The sequence below is a fragment of the Rhincodon typus genome, chromosome 7 (genome assembly GCF_021869965.1).
Source record: "Rhincodon typus isolate 14 chromosome 7, sRhiTyp1.1, whole genome shotgun sequence".
Classification (NCBI taxonomy): Eukaryota; Metazoa; Chordata; class Chondrichthyes; order Orectolobiformes; family Rhincodontidae; genus Rhincodon; species Rhincodon typus.
The window spans coordinates 39,942,969-39,969,557 of record NC_063338.1 but is presented as its reverse complement, the minus strand read 5'-3'; the positions used below and the strand labels follow the sequence as shown (position 1 = coordinate 39,969,557).

The window sequence follows — 26,589 nt, the reverse complement described above, 5'->3', positions numbered from 1 at the left end:
CTTGGCCTGCTGTGTTCATCCAGCTCTACACCTTGTTGTCTCAGATTAATTTAGGATATCTGGTCAGCATGGACGAGTTGGACCAAAGAGTCTGTTTCCATACTGTACATCTCTATGACTCTATAAGTCAATGCTAATATCTTTATTTGGGAACCAGATAGGCCAAACAAAATTCCTAGTTAACATTTTGAGTCCAGTGGTTCATCACCAGAATGGATGTGCCACCGGACTCAAAATGTTAACTCTGTTTTCTCCCCACAGATGCTGCCAGGTCTGCTAAGTTTCTCCAGCAATTTCTGTTTTCGTTTCAGAACTCCAACATCCGCAGTTCTTTGTTTTATTAACTAAAGCTCCTGGTTGACAATACAGAGGAAATTGATAGATAAGAAAACTTGGAATCCTGGAGAGTCACCAGACAAACAGAATATCAAGTGAGATACCCAGCAAATGGGCAAGGTAAACAGGGAGATGATTATAATTAATACATCATAAAACAAGTCCAGAAACAATACCAGAACCCAGTGATAGAATCAGTGGCAAAACAAACTTGGACCAGAGTCAAGGAGAAGTTAGTTTCTTAGGAATTATGTTTGAAGCACCACAGTGGTCTAGATTGCTGGTGTATGTGTGCATGTGAATGATAGAGAGTCCATGTTGGTGTTATAGTTGCTTTATTTGATGATCAGTATAAAGTCCTGTGAAGCTTGTCTGAACAATTAAGTTGTCTTCAATTGCTGAAAGTTAAAAGAAGCAGCTCTGAGAAAAGAACAAAGGTTTAAGTTATTGGAATTTCTAGGCTGGGTACAGGTTGCACAATTTTCAAACAGGCCAGTCAGTGAGACAGAACAGTGGACAAAAGGGTCTACAAGAAAGAGAACTGAAAGCATATGGGACTGTTGGCCCATCAGTCTAAGAGTGAGCACCAGGAATTAAAGTGTAGCCAACTGCAATGAAAATTGCAGAAATTAAGGAAAGACAGGGAAGATAGCTATGCAATAGTTAATGGGCAAAGAGACTTCTACAGAAGGAAAGGGATAAATGAGGGGTAGAATGACATAAACATATAGAGGAGAAGGTTGGTGGGCTGGTAAAGTGGAGTTCCTGAAGACATTGTGTGGATATATCGAGTAAGGGGAAAACAGAGTGGAAGACAAGATTTGGTTGAAGCAAGAGTTTAGCGAAGCTAAGGCAGGGAGAGAGAGAGATAGTAGGACGGCAACTAGGTTTTGTAGTCAGAACCCAACAGCAGACCATGCATTATGTAACAGAATCAGTGGTAACTTCAGAGGTAAGTTACTGCAAAAGAAAGGGATCAGTTGTGCTTTGCTACCAACTGGGAGAAAGGGCTCTGTACCCAGCATAAATGATAGGATTTTTGGAGTGTTGGAAAAGAAATTTACTGTCCCATTCACATCTGAGGGTACCACAGTTTTGATGAGAAATAAGAGATTTGTTGCTGGCTACCCTAACCTCGGGGTTTTACTCAGTCCCACCAGAGAAAGAGAAGAAAGGCGTGAGGTACCTGGGATGAAATGAACATGCAGGCATCATGAACTAAAGACCACAGAAAAGTGGATATATATCACCTAATTCAGAACACCCCTCAAAAACTGACTGTGAAAGGTTGCTGCCGAATCCATAACAATGTGCTGAAACAAATGATGGGTTCTGTTGTGGATTGAGAGGCAGATACATGCACACGCACACAACACACACACGCGCACACACACACGCTCTTCCAACAGTGTGTTTGCAAAGCAGTACCTGTGTCACACTATGTTGCGTGTTATAGCTGGCTTTAAAGCAATTTGTTGTTGAGACTGTCATTATTTATTTGGTTTTCTTCCTTTAAGAGCATGTATGACTGGAACCAATGATTTATTTTTTGTGGGCATGATGTTTGTGAGCTCGAATTTCATGATTTTGCAAGATGGATTGTAGGGGATTAAAGAATGGTTAGGTCCTACTTCTAAAACCAGGCTTACCATTTTGCTGACAAGGACTTTGTATATGGAAGGGAAAGACAGATGGCAAAACCGGGTGTAGATCAAGGCACATAGACTCACAAAGATTAATAAGAACTAACTGGTGATTACTGGTGTCTGGCATGTTCCCTCTTTACAGGATCACTTGACTGGATTTATTATCGTCACATGTTCCGAGATATAATTAGAAGTATTGTTTTTCATGCTATCCAGACAAATCATATCTGACATAAGTACATTACTGTAGTGTTGCTGATGGCTGGTAACCATGATCATGGAAAGAACCAAGGAACCCAAAGCTTGTCCTATAACAGCATGAGTGATGCCACTTACAGTTAGGAGCATGGGATATTAAATGTCACGGTTAACCATCTAGTATACATAGGGAGTAGTTCAAGGCAACTGGGAATGGGAAACAGCAGTACCATAAGTTAGAAAGAGCAGCAAGAAGATTCCTGTTAGGTTTAAAGTTGTGAGACATGTATCTAGAATCACTATTACCGACTGCGTGAAGTTATCTGTGTTGGAATTAATACAGTACCATATTTTTCTTTTATTGTCTAGCTAATGTGAGTATTAAGATTTGGAGTTATCTGTTGAATGTTTCTAGCCTGAACAAGAGAAGCTGCTAAACTCCATTTAATGTACCTGAGCACACTGGCTAGATATATACTAAAAAGCACCAACATATTAATTGTAACCCCAAGTCTGAAACAAAAAAAATTGGAATAATTGTATAGAGCCAGTCTGCATTTATTAATGAATTAGAACTGTTAGCCACAATGATAACACAGTGTGGAGCTGGAGGAACACAGCAGGTCAGGCAGCATCAGAGGAGCAGGAAAGTTGACGTTTCGAGTCGAGACCCTTCTTCAGAAAAATTTTTTTCTGTGTTATTCCTGACTCCAGCATCTGCAGTTCTTACTATTTCTGTTAGCTACAATGAGCTTGTTGACATCTAAATGATAACGAGTTCAATGTTCAACCTGAATTTTAAGCTTGTTTTGAATGTAATAAACATGATTGCAAAACATTTAATACTATAGGGATTGTATGGGAGATAACAAGCGACTAAAGGACTTCCCCAAACCCCAAATACATGATCAGGAGTGATTTCCTGGTTGGTTGTAGAGAATAATGTTGATCTGCATATTTCCAAATAGGATTACATTTGAGAGTCTTGTATAGTATTAGTTCTATACTAAGCTGTGCCCTTGGAATTTCCAGCACCCACCACAAACTGACATAGGTGGCATACCATGGAAAAGGGGACCACCAGTGATCTTCAATACCAGTACAATAATATCCACTGCCACGTGAGTAATTTGAGATTCTGATTCCATGCCTGGGTATCAACGAGAATGAGACATTTAGTGAAAACTAACATCTGGCCTTCCCATAGGGAGTGGACGAACATAACTAATGATCTAACTACGGACTTGCTGAGCTACCGCCTTCCCAAAGGAATGTGAATTCCAAAACTGGCAGAATAGCTAGAGGAAGAGGGGAGAGGGCTGGACAGCAATGAAGCAGTATCAGTGAATCGAACAGGAGATCAAACAACTCAGTGAGGAAGTGAAAGACAAAGTTGACGGTACACAGTGGCAGCAGACAATTTGGGTCTGGGATATGAGGGTGGATATTCAGCTTCGAATACAATTGCTTCCCATGTACTGATGGGCACAATTGCTAGTTGCTATTGGACTGCTCGTCGAATTTCATACCGTGACATTGCTAGAGTAGTAACCAAAGCACCGAGCAAACCAGAGGAGAACTTGTAAAACATTAATTAGAAAATGAAACAGTGAAAATCTATTGTCTGGCCATCAGTGATGGAGTTAGGAGCACAGGATAGTTTAGTTTGAGTACCCGTTTTAGGCAAGTTATAGTTTATTTTGATACATAATAAATTATAACACAAACTTTCAATTCTAGAATAAGCTAAGACACTAGGACACAGGCGAAGTCATAAGAGGATGCTAGATGAGGATCCGAAGCTAGTCAAAACTGGTAGGATCCCCAGCTTACTTGATGAGCAGAGAATCTTATGGTGATGGCTAAATTGGGCCAGGTGCTATCAAAGGGCCAAAGAAGAATATCTTTTAGAGAAGATTGATAGATAAGGATCGTGGGATACTTGATGTAAAACTTAGGTGACTTAAATTTTGCCTGTTAGACACACAGACGCACACTAATAACCTAACCAAGAGATAGCAGATCACGGAAAAGATTAAGCTGGGAGATGATGTAATTAGAGAAGTAGCTTGTCAGATAAACGCCTGTAACTGTTTAAATTGGCTGCTCAATTAGTTAAAATATGGTACTGTAGAACTCTACAATAAGTTGTGACTTCTCCTTGCCCGCTGGTATCTGAAAAAAGTCTCTCATTTCGAACAAGACATCTGACTCGCAAGGAGTTTTTGGTTACTGGATCAAGACCTCACCTTTACATTTTCCATATAGTTTTATTACAATGCTTGCCACTACAATACAGCAACAACAAACTAAAACATGGAGATAAGGATTGTTAACCTAAAGCAAAAAAAAGGTCACAGAGATGTGGCTGCAAGAGGATCAAGGCTGGGAGCTAAATATCTAAGGATATACATTCTATTGAAAGGACAGGCAGACGGGCAGAGGGGAGAAGTTGTCTTTTCAGTAGGAAATGAAAATAAATCAATAGCAAGAAGCGATATAGTGTTGGAAGGTGTAGAATCTATGTGGGTGTAGTTATCATAGAGAATAGAATCCCTACAAGAAACAGGCCCTTCGGCCCAACAAGTCCACACCGAACCTCAGAGCGTCCTACACAGACCCATCCCCCTATAACCCACCTAATCTACACATCCCTGAGGACTACAGGCAATTTAGCATGGCCAATCCACCTAACCTGCACATCTTTGGACTGTGGGAGGAAACCGAAGCACCTGGAGGAAACCCACGCAGACACAGGGAGAATGTGCAAACTCCACACAGACAGTCGCCCGAGGCTGGAATCAAACGCGGGTCCCTGGTGCTGTGAGGCAGCACTGCTAACCACTGTGCCACCGTGCCACCCCGAAGTTAATGAACTTCAAAGGAAAAACGACCTTGATGGGAGTTATGTACAGGCCTCCTAGCAGTAGTCAGGACGTGGGGAAGAAAATAAATCAGGAGATAGAAAAGGCATGTAAGAAAGGCACTAATACAATAATCATGGGGGATCTTCGGTATGCAGGTGGATGGGAAAATCAAGTTGCTAACAGATCTCAAGGAAAGGAATTCATGAAATGTCTACAAGATAGTTTTTTTGAACCAGCTTGTGGTAGAGCCCAATAGCGAACAGGTAATTCTGGACTTGGTGATATGTAATGAGAGAGACTTGATTAGGGAACTTAACATGAAGAAACCCCTAGGGACAGTGACTATAATATGATAGAACGCATCCTGCATTTTGAGGGGGAGAAGCTGAATCAGATGTAACAGTTTAAAATTGAGTAAAGGTAACTACAAAGACATGAGGGAGGAGCTGGCCAGACTTGATTGGAAGGGGAGCCTAGCAGGGAAGACAGTGGAGCAGTAGTGACAGGAGTTTCTGGGGATAATTCGGGAGGCACAGCAGAAATTCATCGCAAGGAAGAAGGGGAGGACAAGGCAATCATGGCTGACAAGGGAAGTCAGGGACAGCATAAAAGCAAAAGAAAAAGCTTACAATGTGGTGAAGATCAGTGGCAAACCAGAGGATTGAAAAGCCTTTAAAAAACAGCAAAGTGTAACCAGAAAAGCATATAAAGGGGGAGAGGATAAAATATGACTGTAAGTTCGCCGGTATTATAAAAGAAAATCGCAAGAGTTCTTTTAGATATATTAAATATAAGACAGAGGCACAAATGAACATTGGACCATTGGAAAATGAGGCTGGAAAAGTAGTAATGAGGAACAAAGAAATGGCAGAGGAACTGAGTAGGTACTTTGCATCAGTCTTCCCAATGGAAGATGCCAGTAGCATACCAGAACTTCAAGAGAGTCAGGGAATGAGCGTAGTAGCCATCTTGAGGAGAAGATGCTGGAGAAGGTGAAAGGTCCAAAGATGGATACATCATCCAAACCGGATGGACTACTCCCCAGAGTTCTGAAGGAGATAGCTGAGGACAGTGGTAGAGGCATTGGTAGTGATCTTTCAGGAATCAATGGAGTCAGGGAGGGTCCCAGAGAACTGGAAAATGGCTAACGTAACACCCCCGCTGAAGAAGGGAAGGAGGCAGAAGACAGGAAACTATAGGCCAGTTAGCCTGACCTGCGTTGTTGGTAAGATTTTAGAGTCCATTATTAACGACGAGATTAAGGAGTACTTGGAAGTGCCTGGTAAAATAGGGCTGAGTCATGAAGGGAAGGCCATGTCTGACAAATCTGTTAGAATTCTTTGAGGAGGTAAAGAGCAAGTTAGACAAAAATGAGCCTATAGATGTGATCTGTTTGGATTTCCAGAAAGCCTTTGACAAGGTGACATGCAGGAAGCAGCTAAACAAGAATTCATGATGTTAGGGGCAAGGTACTGGCATGGATAGAGAATTGGCTGATTGGCAGAAGGCAGAGAGTGGAGAGAAAGGGATCTTTTTCAGGATGGCAGCTGGTGACTAGTGGAGAGGTCAGTGTTGGCACCACAACTATTCATGTTATATATTAATCATCTGAATGAAGGAACTGAGGGCATTGTTGCTAAGTTTGCAGATGACACAAAAATATGGTAGAGGGACAGGTAGTGTTGAGGAGGCAGAAGGACTTGGATAGGCTTGGACGGGGAGCAAAGAATGTGGGTAAAAAAATGGGCAAAGCCTCTGGGTCTGTACTCAACGGGGTTTAGAAGGATGAGGGAGGATCTGAATGACATTTAGAAAATACTGAGAGGCTTGATAGAGCGGGCATGGAGAAGATGTTTCCATGAGTAGGAGAGACCAGGACCTGAGGGCACTGCTTCAGAGTGAAGGGCAGAGCCTTTAGGAAGAATTTCTTCAGTCAGAGGGTGGAGAATCTGTGGAATTCATTGCTGCAGAAGGCTGTGAAGGCCAAGTCATTGACTATCTTTGGGACAGATGTAGATCTTGTTTAGTAAGAGGGTCAAGCATAATGGGGAAAAGGCAGAGGTATAGGATTGAGAAACATATCAGTCATGATCAAAGTGAACCTGATGGGCTGAATGGTCTAATTCTACTCCTATATCATATAATCTAATGGATGGTATTTAACGGAGTCAAAAGGAATCTTACTTGCCCACTGCAGAGCCAATTATTAGGGAAGACCCACTGTGTGAAACATCATTCAGGCACTTAGCTAGACAATGTCAGCTTTCCCAAAGATCAAGGACCTTGGAGACAAAATATCATTTGCCGAGAGCTGCTGCCCACTCAGGGCTCAGCAAATTTATTGAACTGCAGTGCCAGTTGGCAGCAGTGGCTGGATCAGTAGGATACCTGGCTGAGGTCTCAAAACATGGATAGACCCTGACCATAGATGAGTGATAACAGGGGTGGAGAGGTAATGGGGTATGGGTTTTCAGAGGAGCTGTAATGCCAAGAGGGTTGCATTTGGTGGGCCTCCCTTCTGAAACTGGATTACTGAAACCAGGCACTGTGCCTTTGAACAAAGGACCCCCTTGGGACCTAGTGGGCAATCTGCATGGCTTCTTACTGCGTGTTGAGTCACCTCTGCTGCTGCTAGATTAACATCATTAGCAGTGAGATAAGGTCCTTAAGTGTATATTAGTGATTCACTTCACAGCCTCAGTTGACAAAGGGAAGGGAAGGCCATCCACAGACCTTCCCTCCACAGATTTAATCAGGTTTGAATTAGGAAGGGGTCTTCACCCGGCTCACTTCCCACCCTCATCCCCAATTAAATGCCCAATGCTGCAGAACCTATGAGGGGGACGAACGAGTGCCAATCAACCCTGCACTATGAGAGATTTATGAAAATAATTGTTTGGTGTGTGCATCTGGTTAAAGTAATATTTAACCTGGCTGGCCCATTCAAAATGCTTCTTCTTGAAAGAAATCAAACGTTTTTCATGAAGTTCTTCAGGGCAAAATTTGTAATTTATCAGAGTATAATATTGTTGATTATATTCTGATTCTTTTATCCCTGAAAAATTACTTCCTTTATTGATTCACGAGATGTGGGAATCACTGGCTAGGCCAGTATTTATTGCCCATCCCTCACTGGCCTTTAGCAGGTGGTGGTGAGTTGCCTTGTTGAACTACTGCAGTCCATCGTACTATTTAGAAAGTAAGTTCCAGGATTTTGACACAGCAACAGTGAATGTTCAATGAATTTAGTCCTATGACATAAAACCTACATAAATATGTCAGCTGACTTATGTGATACAAGGTACATAATTTGGAAAATTTCACTTGAGAATGTACAGAGAGAACAATTACAGCAAAAACATAAGAACACAAGCACAACGAAGTAGTTGATCAAGCACAAACAACCTTGAATTCTACAACTGACAAATGAATTGTGAAACATGTATTAAAATAGTTTAATTGAATAAAAAAAAACTTGCCATATTTACTGCACTCTTAAAGTTGAACGCCAGATCTTGGAGGGAAAGAAAACTCATTAGGACCGACTGCCATTTGGAATCAGCAAGCTCCAACAATGACCTGACATTTTCTTCATTATCCTTCATTGATTGAGACTGGAAACAATCTTCTAAACTTTGCATAAATGCTTCGACCTGATTCATGTCAAATGTGATATAGAGATTAGTTTCAAAACAAGTCCATGTTACATAATTTAATCTTGAAACATCTTGATGGGGAACTGAAATATTTCATGTAGCTTACAAATTATAAACAAAATAATTGATAAAAACAAGTACACTGAGAACATTCAAAGCACCTATTTACTGTTTGAAAATTCATAAAACTTTATTTCAAAAACAAGGTAGTAAGAACTCCATGATGAAGAGAGGGCTCCCAGGATCACAGTTTTAATTCTGGAGGCCTTAGAAATGGAGGCAGATAGGTGGAGAAAGATTATGTTTCTAAAGGGGGGGCCAGGAGATTTTAAGGATTATCCAGCATGTAGTCAGGGATATCAATTCCCAGTTTCAGTACACAAAGTCTTGGCAGCAATGGCAGAAAAAACACAATGGCCCCATACACCACTCCACCAATGTCTCGCATTGCTCAATTGATCAGACTCCCATCATTCATCCAGCAGCACTCCATGACTCTCAGGACTCAGGCCTCAAATCGAGTTACTCTGCCTTATCCACAAACACAATCAAAAATGTCATGTGCACATCTAATTCCTTTTGCTTCCACATAGCTCAAATTATTCACCCACCATCAGCCATTTTTAAGAATTCATTCATGGGATGGGATGGTATTCATTCGTGGGCATTGGTGGCTCTGCCAACATTTATGGCTTGGGTGCAATTAAGAGAGAACCACATTGCTGTGACTCTGCAGTCAGATAGATTAGTGAGCCAGACAGATTTTTGTGACAATTGACAGAGGTTATACGGTCACCATTAGGCTAGCTCTTTGTTCCAACTTTTTCTATACTGAATACAAATTTCACCATTGCCATGGTGAGATTCGAATTCCCAGGACATGAGCCTGGGGTTCTGGATCATTCATCCAGTGACATTACCATTATGTCAATGTCTCCATAAATACAGTGCAACAGAATCACTGAGATAGAGCATGGTGGCTCATGTAAATAGTTGGAGAAAGTATACACCCTACTGGGAGAGACTCCAGTTTCTGTAGTATCGTCTCCAGCTTCTCATTAAATTTATGTACACTATATGTTGGGAAGTCTTATTTTTTCCAAATGTTTCATTATTTTATATTGGTTACATGGCAGATTAGATGGGGGCAGAGGACACTTACAACTGCTGAAAGCTACAAAAGAGCTGATTCCCTACGTTATACAACAGACAGCTACAGTGCCCAAAGGACATAGTATCACTGATGACATTGAGGATAAAGGTAGGATACTGTCTTTTTCCTCTCTCAACTGCTAGCCACCATACCATTGACTATGATGAGCAAGCTGCAGATAGTATGAGTGTGAATCTTTCGCTTTTACACCACAGCTCACTTCCTCCATTCTCGAGTTCCTGATTTCTGCTCTCAGACATGCCCCAAATTGTTGTCCACCCAGCTATTGCACATTTGGAGGAGGAAACAAACAACACGAAGCTGATGAAGAGCACCTAGCATTTGATTTCTCAATGGCCAGTTCAGATATAGAAACTTGGAGGCTAGTATGGAGTTGGGCTCTGCTTGTGATGACTGATCAACTAGGAGTGGACTGAAAGCGAATTAAGTGAAAGGACAGTTCAGTTTTCCAGCTTACTGCAGAACAAGGTCACATACACATTAGGCTATAATGGACTCAAATGAGAACTTTGATGCCGTAGCATGTAGGAGAATATACAAACTGAGATGTTAGGGTTACATCAGCTGGCTTGCTAGATAGCCTCCTGTTACTGTTATTGATAATGAAAGACTCAAACTCCAGCACGATAGAGAAAGTCATGCAGTGTTTGCCCTTTCTATAACCTTTGCTCCATCTCACTGCTACGTTGCAGAACCATAGGCCTATTGCACTTTTCCATGATCAGGTTACCAAATTGTGTGCCCTCTGTCTAAGGATACAGCAATATGCCCTGAGAAATCTAGGAACATACCACAAAATCTCCAAAAGCACTCCACCGAACTCATAGACACTTTATAAAAGAATAACTTATTCTAATTATCTAATATACCATCACCCGAAAATACCTATCTAAACTGCAAACCATCTAAACTTGTATCTATATAATTGCTACTTCATTGTCACTAGGCAAAATCCTGGAACTTCTTCGCTCACGACAAAGTGGATGCCCCTTTGTCACATGTACTCTAGTGGTTTAAGAAGATGGTTCACCATTTCCTGTTTAGGTGTAATTAGGGATGGGCAACAAACAATGGTGTTTTTTTAAGCATTGTTCATGCCCCATAAAGCAATTTTTTAAATTAAAGAAACCTTCAGGTTGGTTTGCTGGCCCTTAAAACAATGCTACTGCTTCGGGCAGCTTTTGTTCTTTTAGTGTTAAGCCGATATATTGAATGTACCTGCATTGCCCAAGTTTGTAAGTACAGCATCGGATCAGCTTTTAGCGTTGCTTGCTGTCATGACAACACTAGTTTGCCAGGTTCTGGTACAGCTAAGGGAGCTGAGCATATGTGAACTTCCCAGCATTGAGGCATCGGTACCAAAAATAGTTAGGGACAGTATACATCCCACAGGGAGAGACTGTAGTTTCTGTGGTATCATTTCCAGCTTCTCAATAAATATACGTACATGATATCTTGGAAAGTCATTTCTTTTATTAACAAATGTTTCCTTATTCTAATTGGTTACATGATATTTTTGTATTCATTAATAATCGCATTCATTATTCAGAGCAAGTTAACATCATAATAAGATACAATATCTGAAACAAGTTAGGATTACATTGAGTGGCCTCCATCAGCGGATGCTGTGAGAAATGGAAACATTCTATTGGGCAATTAAAACATTGGCAAATTAGTAAAATATAACATTATAAATATGTATGGATAAATTCTGCTTTATCATGACTATGTCTCAATTATTTGAGAAAAGTATTGAGGAAAATTATATAAAAAATAGACTTTGGTTATAGCAACTGATTTTGTCCAAGCCATGTTATGTACATTCATCAGTGTAGATCTTTAGGAAAAATATAGAACTATTTGTAAAAATATTGAGACTTTTTTGAACAGTAAATAATGGCAAAACCAAATAAAAATGCCTTCCTTATCAATATTCGGTTCAATGAATATGACAAAGCATGCAGTGTAGTGACAATATTATCTGAGTAGTCAAATAAACTTGCAAAACTACTCAACTGAGCACATTGTTTTTTGCATATTGGTGGTCATTACATTTGAGCAGTGACCTATGTAATAATCTGTCACTGCTATATATTCAATATAAGTCTTCTATTCTGCAAGTTGCATATAGTCTTGTTGAAAAACAGGACTCTGTTAAAAGCTGAAGTTCATCAAGAGTTGTCAAAAAGTCCAAGATTAGTAAACTATCTTTAAACCCAAGGACTGCTGATCTCATAATCTATACCCTGGTGAATGTTTCTCGAAATGGTCAACAAATAATCTTTTCATTAGGAATTAGGCTTCTAACGTTTCAAACTTTGAAAATTTTAAAGCAATGTGAGATTTTAACATAAAATGTCTTGCTAATCTCAGAACTAGAAAGCATTGTTAATTTAAGAAATTAGAATTTTGCAGAGTTCTGCACAACAAAAATACTTCAATAGAATAATTTTTTTAAAAAGAATTATTCACCTCTTCAGCTTGTTTCAGAAAGGTCGTGTAAGATTGCAAGTGTTCAACCCGTGTATTCAGGTTCCGACACAATGTTTTCCATTCAGTGTTCAGGACAACAAACCTCTCAGAAAATGATTTTACTTCTGGGACGTCAAACACTTCAGCCTGTTTGATGATGTCTGTAATGTGTGCTAATTCATTCTCTACCTCCTGAAACACAGAATATAATTTCAGTAAATTGTGTAACATAAACAAACAGGAAAAACAATATTTGCTAAGCCAAAAGTAAAAAGATGAAGCAATGGAAACATTCAGCAAGCCTGGCAGATCTGTGGGAGAGAAACACAGTTAACATTTCAAGCTGATGACCTTTCATCGGAACTGAAAAAGTAACAAATATAACAGGTTTAAAGCAAGAAAAGATGTACAGGAAGTGAGCGGAAAGGAAAAATAACAAAAAAGCTCTGTAATAGGGCGAACGGTAGGAGGCATTAAATGGCAAAAGGGATGTTGGTGAAAAGCAGTGATATAACTGTAGGACCAGAGGAACATTAGGCTGCTCTCTTAGTGGAGAGAAACAACTGGTTTAACTCAAGGGTCATCACGTTTCAGGAAAGGGCAAGTTGAGAAGTTGGGACCTACATGGTATGGGAATTTTACCAGCCCTTTGGGTGTCGCTGTGCATCACAAACCAGCCATCCAACCAACTGAGCCAACAGAGCCGAAGTGCAAGGCAAGCAGGAGTGGTAATGGGATACGAAAAGAGATAAGTGGTGTGTAGAGGAGGTATTAATGGCGATAGCAACAAATTCCATTTAGAAATGAAGCAATAAAATGCAGGATAAAATGGGGACAAAGTTTACAATCTGAAATTCAATTCATTGGAGTACAGAAGGCATTAGTTTACCTAATTCATGAATTAGATACTCTTTTCTGAACTTCAACAGAACAGTGTAGCAGGCCAAAGGCAGATACTGGGAGTAGAACTGAGAATTAAACTGACTGGGAGCTCAGGATCACACCTGGAACTGTGCAGAACTGTTAATAATTATTCTGCTTTCTCATTATTCGTAATCTGAAAACATCTCTTGTCTTTTTATTTATCCCATTACCAAACACTGCTGTTTTGGACTGACATCAATTTGTCATTATTTTTCCCTGCCTTTCGTCTCATCACACACCTTTTATTTTGTTCTTTGTTTCTTCTGCAATTTCCTTGCCTCTGTACTTGCTTTAAACCTGTTGGATCTCTCATTTTACTCCCATTCTGCTGAAGGATCATTGACCTGATACATTGGACAAAATTTAATTTTCCTTCCAGGAGTGTGCTGGGAGGCAGACAGGGAACAGAGCAGGAAGGTACAGGGTGAAAAGAGCTTGCAATCTTCGCAATCCACACCCCCAATCGGTTTGGGGTGAGAAACCTGAGAATGGCCTTCCTGCCTGAAGTCCTGTTGAGGCCTTTAAGTGATCACTTTAAAAGATCAAATAAGAGCCTTATGATGCTGCCGTTGGATGAATGCCAGTGAATATGTAGGTGGATGTGGGGGCCGGCATATGGCAGGTCATTCCCTCATTCTTGGGTGTCCTGTTCACTAAAAGTATCTGCTACTAGAAAGGAGGGTCCTGAAGGAAGATATTTCACTGCCCTTTGTTTTGACTCCTCTCACCCACCTTGCTGGCCCCTCCATGAAATCCCACCTCATACACTTGCACTTCAGGGTTCTAGTTACAATTATTCATCCTTGGCATCTCTAGTTAAGACAGAGGCCACTGCCCCCAGAAAGCTGATGGCATTTGATCGGTTACCTGCTCTCAGAGGCTGGACACCTTAGCAGCTGCTACCAGCACTAATTCTCAATGGAGCCAACTAAGAGAAATTAAATTGCAAAAACAAACAGGGGGGAAAAAATGGGGGGAGAAAAAAACATGCTGGTGACTCAGAAGACTTCAAGACAAACAGATACTTATTGCTTGATCATGCCAGTAAACCTCGTGGCAACAGTCAACACAGAAGAATACTTCAGAGAACGACGTAGAAAGCACTTCAGATCTGACAGAAGACATGCAGGAACAGCAGAAATCTGAAATTCCAAGGCAGTGGTGCAGACTCATGGTCTATAAGAGCTGACTCATATCCAGGCTAAACCGACCAGCAAACCAGAAATGAAGGTTTGTACAAGTTGAAGGCAACAAGTTCAAGACAGTACGACACAACCCAGACTGTCAGAAAGACTGTCCACATCAATTGCCTTCTACTCAAAAAACTATCATTCTTCCCAGTCCAAACAGGATGTGTATAGGGGGAATGGTGAATCTTCTAGATCTTCAGAAGTTGTTAAATCAAAGAACAAGAGGAAAATGGAGTGATGGTAATTGTGAATAACAAATGCACAGCAATAACAGTATCAGTGAAGAGTTTGGGGCAGGTACGGTAGATGGGTCTAAAAGGATTGAGTGCAGTTACACTCACTATGATGATGACGACAAGGACTTGGTCAGAGTAAAGAAGAAGCTGGCGGGAGGTGGACTTGAGGCCAGTGTGATGCCTGCTAGACCAGAAAAGGTGGATCTTCGAATTCACATTAGACCAGTTCAGGCTTGAAAGAATTCTTTCTTTCTCTCTCTCTCTTATACACACACAGACACACACACACACACACAAAAATAAGGTTCTGAGACTCTGCACAGATTCTTAACTTGGAATCATTTTCAAAACCAAGAACAATGTGATCTGATACATGAAAACTATTCTCTCCAGCATCAATAATATTTTAAAAGAAATACACAAGTAAGTATATATTTGCTAAATAGTAAAAAAAATACTATCAGCAAGTTGCTGTTGATATTTCCCAAAGTTATACTGTTAAACACTTCTGATTGTGAAGGATCAGGACTGTATAATAATTCTTACCGTTGGAATGTAGTTCAATATTCCACAGTAAATTTATTATGTTACATTGCAACACCAATACATAAAGTTGAAAAAACAATAAACTTCACCTAGAACAAACAAGCAACTTTACAAAATGGACATCTGCCAATATAAATTACCTTGAACTGATCAGCCATTTCTAAATATTTGTTCAGAATGTCTTCAGTTTCGGAAAGAGAGGAACCTGGCTCTAATGTACTGGAAAGGCGTGATCTGTATGCTTGGAGACATCCTGAGACCTTGAGAAATTGCACATTTAAAGTCAAATCTAGCTTCTGCGAATCTGCCCAAAAAACAACCCGACATAGTAATTTATTTTATGTAACATGTAATTTATTTGATAAAGTTAAAGCAGTTACTTCAAAAGATTGGAAAAGGTGAAATATATCTTAAAAGTATTTTTATGTTGGATTAATTTATTTCCTCTTATTGTTCTACTCAGCTTTTTCATACTATTTGATGGCATTGTTTAACTTAGTTAACTGTTGAATACATTACACAATCTTTCGATTGCTCTTGCTTTATGTCTGACTTTTATTTTCACTTGCCAGTGACTGTTCTAAAATATGTAATTCTATTCAAGTAATAGTTTTGTTCCAATGTACTGCAATAATCTAAAATAAAATGTTCAGTTTACAAAACTGGAAAGAAAAGTTGTTCTATATTTGACTATCATGGATCCTTCCTGTTGAAAAAAAAATAAACTTCTGTCTAGCTATTTGGATTATTTCTAAGACACCTCTAGCAACCTACAAGAGTTATCTTGCTCATTGCTTTGCTCCACAGTCATGCAGCTTTATATGAAATATTTTTCCGGAGAGATCAAATCTCAAATTTATTCAAGTTGTTATAAAAGTTACATATGACTGACTGCTGTTCAGTTGCCATGTTGAGAAATCACCCATGATGTTGAGAAGGTTTTTCTTTGCAATAACTAAGAGGATCCTAACTTAGAACCTGTAATCTGAAAAAAAATTGATCTCCTAATGTGTCTTTAATGTAGCTGCTCATATTTATAGAATCAAATATTATAAATAATCAATCATAGGTGAATTTAATTATGGTAGAGGCCTTTCCCTGCTTGGGTTTAGCAAAGAATTTTGTAGTTTTTGTAGTTAGCTGATCAACCAATGGAGGTACAGTCTGTGTTATACTCCATTTCACTGGCTCAAAACCTACCACATTTCTATCTTTCTTCAACTCTTATGAAAAGATCAACCTAAAATGATCTCCCCACAGATGAATTGCCAATTATGCATTTCTATAATTTTTATTTTAATTTCAGATTTCCAGCAGCCAGAATATTTTATGTTTTTCTCATTGAGTAGAAAATTTCAAATAAGCACTTATATATTACAGGTGCTAACCAATTTAATATTTATATATATAAAAATTACACTACAAGCCTCAAAACAAAATCTCCCCCATTTGAGTTTCTGATGACAGAAATGTACACTGTTAAATGTACTATTAATGATAGAGGCTATATTATTAAATGTATGATCTTTTGTCTTCTTGGGTGTTTTATCCTTGACATAGCGCATTAGCTTGGGAGAATCTATAATACGTTTTGCCCCTTGGAAGAAGTGTGCTTGATCCACTGAATGGTCTCTTATTCTACAGTTTCAGGTTCTTGTAACTAAATTAATTTGAAGGTTCAGTATGGATTAGCCTTTAAAAGCTGAGGAAAACCGTTGGAAAGAAAATTATTCAATCAATAACCCATTTGATTTTATTAAAAATGTAATTAATAAGCATACCATTTCAACAAAATGCAAAGTTCTTCAATAACGTCACCTAACATAATGATTTTAGCAAAACAGAACGAATTGTTTGGATTAGATTATTTTATACCTTTTCAAAATGTTCGTCAAAGGATGTGATCAATTGCTGTTTCTTTAAAGCTAGCTCCTTATGCGCAAAGCATTGTCCAGTTAAATGATCTACTCTCTGTTGAACGTAACCAATCATCTCCTGAATTCCTGTGGCTCTGAAATTAAACATACAGAGACAGCTGCCGATATATTTCCAAAGCCAATAAAGGGACTGACAGAGTGCTAAATTAATTCAGTATAGACACACAACAAAAATAGGCAGGAGTCAGTAACGTATACCACTTCCACAAAAAGCAAGTCACTTTTCTGACCTTGCATGTTTCAGCATTTGAAAATTCTCACACAGCAACACTTGCAAAAGAGCTGCTTCTCAGAGTTTTTTAAAGCTTCCTTTGAATTAGCTGAAATGGTCATACATATTTTGCATTAATAATTCACTGCATTAGGTTTCACTTCACTTTAGCTTACAAAACAAAAAGGGGGAAGAAAAATCACTATTTAAAATTCTGTATTTCCTATGCCCGTGTGTCTATACTTTAGAAATTAAAGTAATTTAGTAACGTGTTTGTTTTCTCTAAATTTTAAAAAGAATGCATAAGTCTTGGTCATAGATGGTTACATTATAGAAGCAGACCATTCGGCCAGTCATGCCTATGCTGGGTGTCTGAAGGAGCAATTTACGTAGTGCCACTGCACTACTTTCTCCTGGTTGTCCTGCATTCCTTCTCAGATAATAATCCAATTCCTTCAAGTGCTTCAAATGAATCTGCCCTTCACCACATTTTCAGGCACTGCATTCTAGATCTTGACCACTCACTGCCTGAAAAGGCTTTCCATACACCAATAATCACATCTTGGTTTGGTTACAAAGCCATTCTAGTCCAACCGTCAGTGGATAATTTATACTTAGATATCTTAAGCCTTCCCATTTTTATGAAAAATTGGCATTTGTAGTATTCTGAAGGAGAGTGAAAATATCACAGACACTTTTTCAAATGACCTATAAAAAGCTTTGTATGCAAAATTTTAAAAAAGCTTCTGTCAAGGAGATCATGATGCACAATTAGCCCATGCTTATTTGTTGAAATATAGCCTGCTCATTCATGTAACAGTGCTCCATAGCAAGAGGCCCCAAGTTCACGTGAGGCTACCAAACTGAGCTAACCTGCATTACTGAAAGTGAACTTCCATGCCTTAAAGTGGAGGTGCATTCCAGTGGCAGCAGAGCTGGAAGGGGCAAGGAACAGCATTGACAGAAGGAAAAGCATCATCTAACAGCATTACTGGCAAAGCACACAGAGTTGATTCCCAGATGTTACCTTGGTTCGGATGGTGGACAGAGGGAGAGAAGATTTGTGTCTGCAGGGGACTGGAGGCTCTCCAAACTGTCAGAAGGTAATGAGACTGGATAACTTCATTTTGTCCTCATCCACTTCACATCACTATAATCGTAAAACTCACACTGCACATCTTGACCACACTATCGGTGGTCCAGACTCAATGGCCACATCACACCATGCTCACTGACAACAGCTGCACCTTTCTTGCACAAGAAGGTAGTGCATGACTGTAAATAGTGCCATCTAACTGGCACAGAAGCTTGTCCTTACCCCAAGGAGGAGATGGTGCTCACCATTCTTCAAGTCACTAGAACTGAAGATAGCCCAGGGGTTATCAAATTATTAAAGGTAATAGTGTCCATGTACCTAATCCACATTGTCATATTCCACTTTCCTCTCATCCCACTTTCTCTTTTAGTATGCTAGCTGCAAATGGTGTAAATATGCATCCATTGCTCCCCCAACCTCCCTTCTCCTCGTCATGATCTACCCTTGTGCTTTCTCTTTTCAGATACCAAAAAGCTGCAACCCTTTGGCCAGTCAGTGAAAGAACATCAAGAGATGGAAGAATAGGAAGACAGCAAAGAAGAAGCACAGTCGCTCACTTCACATCCAGCCACCTTCTCAGATTTGAGCACTGCATTTTATTTCAGTTGGTAGTTTAGATTTGCTTGTTACGAGAGGGTAAGTATTGGGCATGAAGCAGCCTGCAATCTGGATCAGGGACAAGGGCAGCATAGATGCCAGCTCAGCAAAACATCAGCTGTAAAGGATATGACAATACAAATTAGGAACACAACTAGATTGTTCAACTGCTTGAGCCAATTACAGATGTGGCCTCTAAGTACTTCTGTGTCCACTACAAAACTGAGCAGTAAATTCCAGAAACTCACATTTTCTGGGCAAAAATGTTTTTCCTAATTACCTCTGTAATCCTTCTACCAATCACCTCAAATTTATGTCCTACAATAATATGGTCAAGATGTACAATGTGAGATTTATGATTATAGCAGTGCCAGGTGGATGAGAAAAGAGTGAAGTTATCTAGTCTAGATCTCAAGCTTGCTCTGCCATTCAATAAGCTCATGGCTGATAAGAGTAGTAGTACTCCAGATGTGGCTTCATCAATGCTCTATACAACTGCAGATACAACTTCCCTACTTTAATATTCTATTCCCCAAGCAATAAATTTCATCATTCCATTCACCTTCTGAAACACTTGCAGCACCTGTGGGCTAACTTTGTGCAATCTGGTACATTCAGATTCCCCTGTACCTCAGAACTCTGCAGTCTCTCTCTGCATTTCAACTTGTGGTGCCTCTGAGCCAGGAAGCCCGAATTCAAGTCTCACTAGCTCCAGAGGTCTGTAATAACATCTGTGAACAGGTTGATTTTAGAAAATCTGCATTCAGTTTCTTTATCCATGTCATTAATACAGGTTACACATACTTGAGGCCTCAGCACTGATTCCATGGTACTCTGTCAGTGTCAACCTGGTGAAGCTATAACACAGAACTACTTACACGCCAAAACAGCTGAAGATGCATTAGACATACAGAGCTAACTGTTTTTAAATGACAAAATAAATTCACTTCATATAATGTCACAAAATGGCTGAAGGCACTGGATATGCAAAGGCTATGGACCCCAATAACATTCTGGCAATAGAGCTGAAGATTTGTTCTCCAGAACTAGGTGTGGCCCTAGCACTGCGATTCCAGTATATCAACAACATTGGCATCTACCTAGCAATGTGAACAATTGTCCAGGTATTCCATTCGACAAGAGGTCAAATCCAATCCAGTGGATTACTGCCTAACAGTCTCATCAGCAAAATGATAGAAGGGGTGACAACAGTGCTTGGAAATGGCACTTGTTCAGCAATGCTCAGTTTGGTTTCCACCAGGGCAACTCAGCACCTGACCTCATTAGAGCCTCGATGAAACGTGGGCAAAAGAGTTGAACGCCAAAGCGAAGGTGAAAATGACCACCATTTGCTTCAGCTTTTGACGGAGTGTGATGTTAAGGAGTCCAAGTGAGTTGGCAAATGGTTGGCATATGTATGAAAATATGAATTTTAGTAGGAAGAATAAAAAAGTAGTATATTTTTTGAAAGTAGAGAGATTGCAGAGCTCTGAGGTACAGGGGATCTGGGTGTACCACACTGCACAAAGTTAGTATAAGGTGCTGCAAGTGTTTAGGAATGCAAATGGAATGATGTAATTTATGGTTTGGGGAATAAAATTGAAGTTAATGGAAATCAGCAGGAAATCTTTCCACTGGTTGGACTCCTACCCAGTTGAGAGATTCTGAGGTCAAGCATAGCTGAGGGGCAAAAACAAGATAGAGAGGAAGGTAATGATTGAGCTCGGAAGAAGGAGAAGGGGAATAATTAGAAGAAGGGAAGAGGGTTGGATGGGTGAGAGTAATCAAGGGGAAATGAGGAGGTGAAGGGGGTGCTGAAGAGCTATGGGGCTATGTATCTTCCTAATTTTATTCCTTCCCCCATTTTGTATAAGGTCTATGTGCAAAAGCAAGAGGTTCTCCTTGAATAACTTAAAAATTAATAACTCGTATCTACAGAAATAAAGGGCCAGAAAGTCATGGAGATATCCTTTGCACTAGTTTGAAAAAGTATTTTCATGCCTCATCTGCAAGGTTGACCATATGGCCAGAGCACAATAATTAACATTGCAAACTGTTAACACAGTAATTGTTGAACTCCATGGAGTAGTTACTTTTAGTCATGAGGTAGTAATGTGCATGTTTATAAGCTTATATATGCTATATATTTACTCAGAAAATGTCTACTTAGCATCAATGAAAATCAATGAAATCAATTAATGATTCTCAAATTTTATAAAGTAATTTTCAGCCTTTAAAAATTAGGTTCCTCAAAGGTAGTGGCATAGGTAATCTGTGTATTTTTTTGTGATACTCATTTTCAGTTGCATGAATGAAAACAATTACAGATTCCCATGCTTCTGTACATGAAGGGACAGTACTTAATGCAATTTATTTTATTGGCGGCATTTAAAAATGATGCTTAGTTTCCCTGTTCCACGGCAAAATTTAGGCTTGGAGGCATGCAAATAGGTTGGAGCAGAAACATGAGGAGGAAAGAGCACTTCTAAAAACTAGCACAATTTTGACTTAAATCCATGCTCAGATTGCCAACTCACCAAAGTGAAAACTCTTCCACTCAATATTTATTTTATTTAAGCACTATTGCTACGACTCACTGGGATAGCAAGCTAGAAATGGAGCCCCACTATTCCCAGACTCATCACAAAAATTAAATATTTTATAAAGTATGCAAAGTTCCCCAATTTATCTTACTTTCAGACCCAGATTGATAGAAAGCACAGACCAGGTTTCTGTACCGAATGAGAATGACAATTTATTTCAAGTCACTAGACCCTGACTACAGATAAACAGTTATAAACTGTCGACATATAACACAACTGATTAAAAGTCTAATCCTCTTCTAAGTACCCTGTTACACACACATGCAGGCAAACAGGCAGGAAAATAGGTTCTTATGCAGAGTAGATAAACTAGAAAGGCAGTTTGGTTGTCTTTGTTCCAGGTTCTGTTGTAAAAATAATCCTTCTGATGCTTCCACTGGCTAGCACATTGCTTCAGTCATCTTCCTCTGGATTCTTGGTAAGAAACGCAAGGTGGCCTGTTCACTTACAAAACGTCTCTGACTTCTCAGTTAAAAGTCACAGCTTACAACAATGGTTACAGAAAAGATAAACTGTGTTTCCTTATGCTTACTGTGTGCTTTAGCTGTAGAGAACAGAGACACCACTCCCAAGCTAGGGAAAAACTAAACACTTCTCTCTCACTGTAATTTGTACCCAGCTCCAATTTGTTTTGTTACCAGAGAAACAATCACATGGTTGTTGGCAGGAAAAAAATTCTGTCAATGATAACTGGTCACTTGTTCATTGACCAATCAACTTCTTGTTGACAACAAAAGCTGTATCTGCACATCCCCCTTGACTCCAAATCATTTGCAATCTTAATTTCAATAATTGCTTGTTCAAATACTTGTTTACACGATGATTCTAATGGGTGTCAGGTCACTTCAATTTCAGAACTGTAGCACACTTACCAATAGACTTTTTTAAAAAAAGGGTCTCTTTCATTTCAGTCCAGGATGTTCAAAAAATACAAAAATAAAAAGATTTTACAATATTGCACGTCCAGATTTAATTAAATGGGAGAACAAAACATTTCCCACCAATTGCATAAGCACAAATCTCATCTTGATGATAATTAGATGGTGTGTGACATGACTAAAGACATAAAAGATGAAAATTAGAAAAATGAAAATCTGATTAACCAATTATTCCTCCCTCCCATTTCTCCTCCATCTTTTCATGATCCCTGTATATCTGCTATGTTAGCTATTCAAATAGTGACAGCCATGTCTTCAGCTGCCTAGGTTGCTTTCTGGATCATCTGCAATTCTACATCTCACTCTTCTTTTGGGATACACCAGAAAACCAACTATTCTGACTTAGTTTTCACTCACCTGTCCTCTTATCACATGTAGCTCAGTACCAAACTTTTTGTTTGCTAATTCTCTAGTAAAGAACCTGCAAACATTTTACCATATTAAAAGAAAGATGTTAAAATTGCTATGCATCTGTAAAGAATTGTCACTGAGTTTCACAAGGTGGAATTTCTGTGCATTCTTTGAGCAATATTCACTGGTGTGTAGTCCCTACCTTTGTGGATCAATTTTACTCAGGAGCAGGTGTCCCTTCAGTAGAGCATCTGAAGTTGCATCTTTGATTGCCTGGCACACAGAAGCATGTTCTTTAGAGAGTTCTGTCAAGCACAGAGACTTTAAATTAAGGTGTTTCAGATGACTTTCTATTCCTCCCAGTATATCAAATCCCTGTCGACAAAAACATAACATTACTTAATCATCTTGTAATTTGGATCATGACTGCACCTACAACATACGTTTTAAACCAGAAGCACTCAACTAATGTTGACAATAACAGAATGTTGCTTGATATTTACATATTTGCTGTGGGGTTGGATCATTTTGTTAAGCTTTACATTAATTCATGAACTTTACTAGCTAATGGAGTTCTTGTGCCACAGTTGCAGTGCCTCTATATCTGGACCAGGAGTCCACAAGTTGAAGTCCCACCTGCTTCAGAGGTGTGTAAGGACACTTCTGAAAAGGTCACAATGATTAAAACTGAGACCAACAAGAAGGCCTTTAATATTTAAAGAGTGTTTGATACATTAGCAGTGTTTAAAGTTTCTAATGGATTAAAGCTATTCTGACCTTTCCTTCCATGATCCAACTTGGCTAACTAAGCGAGAGCTACGGCCCTTTAATTATACACTTCAAAAAACCATTTATAAAACTGAAGTTGGCTGGACATTTAATTGGAGTTGTTGGACCTATATGGGTAAGCTCCACGTTAAAAAAAAATCAGTAAAATGGGGCAAACTGGAAAGCAGAAAAGCAAAATACTGCAGAAATATGACACAATACAGAAAATGCTATAAATATGGGGGCCAGAGAGTGTCTGCAGAAAAAGAAACAGAGTCTGTGTTTCAGGTTGATGAACTTTCTTGTGAAAAGTAGTTAACTCAGTTCCTCTGTCCACAGATGCAGCATGACCTGAGTGTTTTCCAAACCAGAACATATCTGACCTCATGCATTTTAAAGATGAGATTCAATCCTAACTGTGAAATTACACTGTGGTCCACATAATGCCGAGCAATTCTTTTTTCCATCTAACATTGGATTTACATCCCTAATATCAAATTGGAAAATTACAAAGAAATTATTCTAAGTACAGGACCTGAAAAGGCTTAGTGTGTAGAGACATTCTGCCTGATATTCATGATGGCCAAGTTCTGAAATTGTGTACGGTATAAATATATTTTCAGTCTTTCATTTACTGTGGGGTAGAGACAAGAAAATATCTCTTTCTAATGTTTTCGCTTTTCAGATCCTGCTTAATTTCAGGTCAGAAAAAGGAAAATCGAACTCCAGACATTTCATTGGCAAATTTAGACACAAATATGGATTTGAGATTATAATCAGAATCAGCAATGTTCTTTTTAATGACAGAGCTGGTTCGAGGGCTATCTGGCATAGCCCAACGTGCTGTTTATATGTTAACATAATTCTTGTGTATATTTAAGGCTGAGTTGGAATAATTTGTGATGAGTGGGGAAATCAAGGGTTACGGTGCAACGATAGGAAAGTTAACATGAGGAATGTCAGATCAGCTATGATCTTATTTAATGACAGAGCAAGTTTGAGAAGCTGAACAGCCTACGCTTGTTCTATGTCTTATGGTCATATATTACAAATTGCAAAATGGCAACCCACTTTACAGAGTCATAGTCATACAATCACACAGCAGGGAAACAGACCCTTCAGTCCAATCAGTCTATTCAAAACATAATCCCAAATTAAAGTATTCACACCTGCCTGTTCAAGGCCCATAAAGCTCCAAACTTTTCCTATTCATGTACTTATCCAAGTGTCTTTTAAACCTTGTAACTGTGCCCACACCCATCACTTCATTCCACACGCGAACCACTCTCTGTGTAAATAATTTGCCCCTCATGTCTTTTTTAAATCTCTCTCCTCTCACCTTAAAAATGTATCCCCTAGTCTTGGAATCCGTCAACCAAGGGAAAAGACACATACCATTCAGTATTTTATAAGCCTCTATAAGGTTACCTCTCAAGCTCCTACATTCCAGTGGAAAAAAGTCCCAGCCTATCCAGCTTTGATTTGCTTTTCCCTCCCAGTGGGAAAGCTTGAGCTTGTTTGTTTGAAAAGGAAGTGATTTGAAGATGAATAATAAAAGGTTATACAAGATGGTAAATGATATCGGAAAGGTTAACCCGAAATTCTATTTTAAACCATGTGAGTCTATAGTAAAGGACCATAAATTGAAAACAGTAAAACAAAACTTTAGGACAGATATCAGAAAAGTTATCTCCAAGCAGACAGCAATCAACATTTATAATCGACTTTCAAATAGAGTCATACTGAAAATAACCCTTGAATTGGTTATATATAATTATATGCGACTGTCAGCTCTTTCAGTGGATGGACTATAATTGGCTGAGTGTTTGTTCTCATCTGCAAGTATCATGTAATCTTGTAAATTAGGCTATGTGAAGGACTCATTTTGCATTAAAAATCACACACTGTTCCAAGTCGGAACGTTTCTGGATGCACTATAATGATATTGCACACCACAGTACACGTATCTGTTAACTCAATAATTATGATGAAAATCCACAAGATGGCAGTAGAGAAACAATATTCAAGTTTCCTTGTTTTATTGCACAGGAGTCAATCTATTACACATGTGCAAGCTCTCTGCAAGAGAGACAGATCTAGTCCCATGTCCCACCTTTTCATCAAAATTCTGGAAACGCTTTCTCTTTAGGTTATGTTTCAATTTCCTTTCAAAAGCCTCAGTTGAAACCACCTCCACTACATTCTCAGGAAGCACATTCCAGATCTCAACTATTCACTGAGTTAAAAAGGTTTTCCTCATCTGTTATTGCTTCTTTTAGCAATCACCCTAAATTGGCATCCTTTACTTTTGGATTGTTGCACTGTCAGGAACATTGTTTCTTCCCATTTACTCTGTCACTGTCTGAACACCTTTATCAAATCTTGTCTTAATCATTTCTTCTCCAACAACATACCCAACTTCCTCTAATCTATCCACCTAATGAAGTCTTCATTGCTACAACCATTTCCTTGAATCTTTCCTGCACACTGTTTAATGCCTTCACATGCCTCCTATTGCATGGAATCCGAACGAGAGACACGACATCAGTGATGCTTCATCAGGCTTATCAAAACTGTCTCGTGTTTGGATTCTATGCCCCCATTTTAAAGTCCAAGATCCTTTATGTTTTATTAATTGCTTTCTTAATCTGTGCAGCCATTTTTAATGATTTTCACACAAATAGGAAATTTCACCCCAACACGTACCCTGGAACCTCCGCCCCTACCTCTTTAAACCAGTATTCCTTATTCTGTCTTACCTCTCCACGTTTTTCTTACCAAATCATATCACATCTCACTACACTAAATTCCATCTGTCTCTTGACTACCGAATCCAACAACCT

The 26,589-nt window shown here is 39.2% G+C and overlaps 1 protein-coding gene across 1 annotated transcript in view; it reads right to left on the bottom strand.

The window, feature by feature from the left end:
• The window catches only part of ccdc141 (coiled-coil domain containing 141), a 136,323-nt gene that overhangs the window by 60,529 nt on the left and 49,205 nt on the right, over positions 1-26,589 (bottom strand). The window contains exons 8-12 of the mRNA XM_048599203.1: positions 23,181-23,353; positions 17,121-17,256; positions 15,386-15,505; positions 12,350-12,541; positions 8,527-8,700 (exon numbers count right to left, since the gene is read on the bottom strand). Of these exons, the coding sequence (XP_048455160.1) occupies positions 8,527-8,700; positions 12,350-12,541; positions 15,386-15,505; positions 17,121-17,256; positions 23,181-23,353 (795 nt within the window). The remainder of the gene's footprint in view (positions 1-8,526; positions 8,701-12,349; positions 12,542-15,385; positions 15,506-17,120; positions 17,257-23,180; positions 23,354-26,589) is intronic.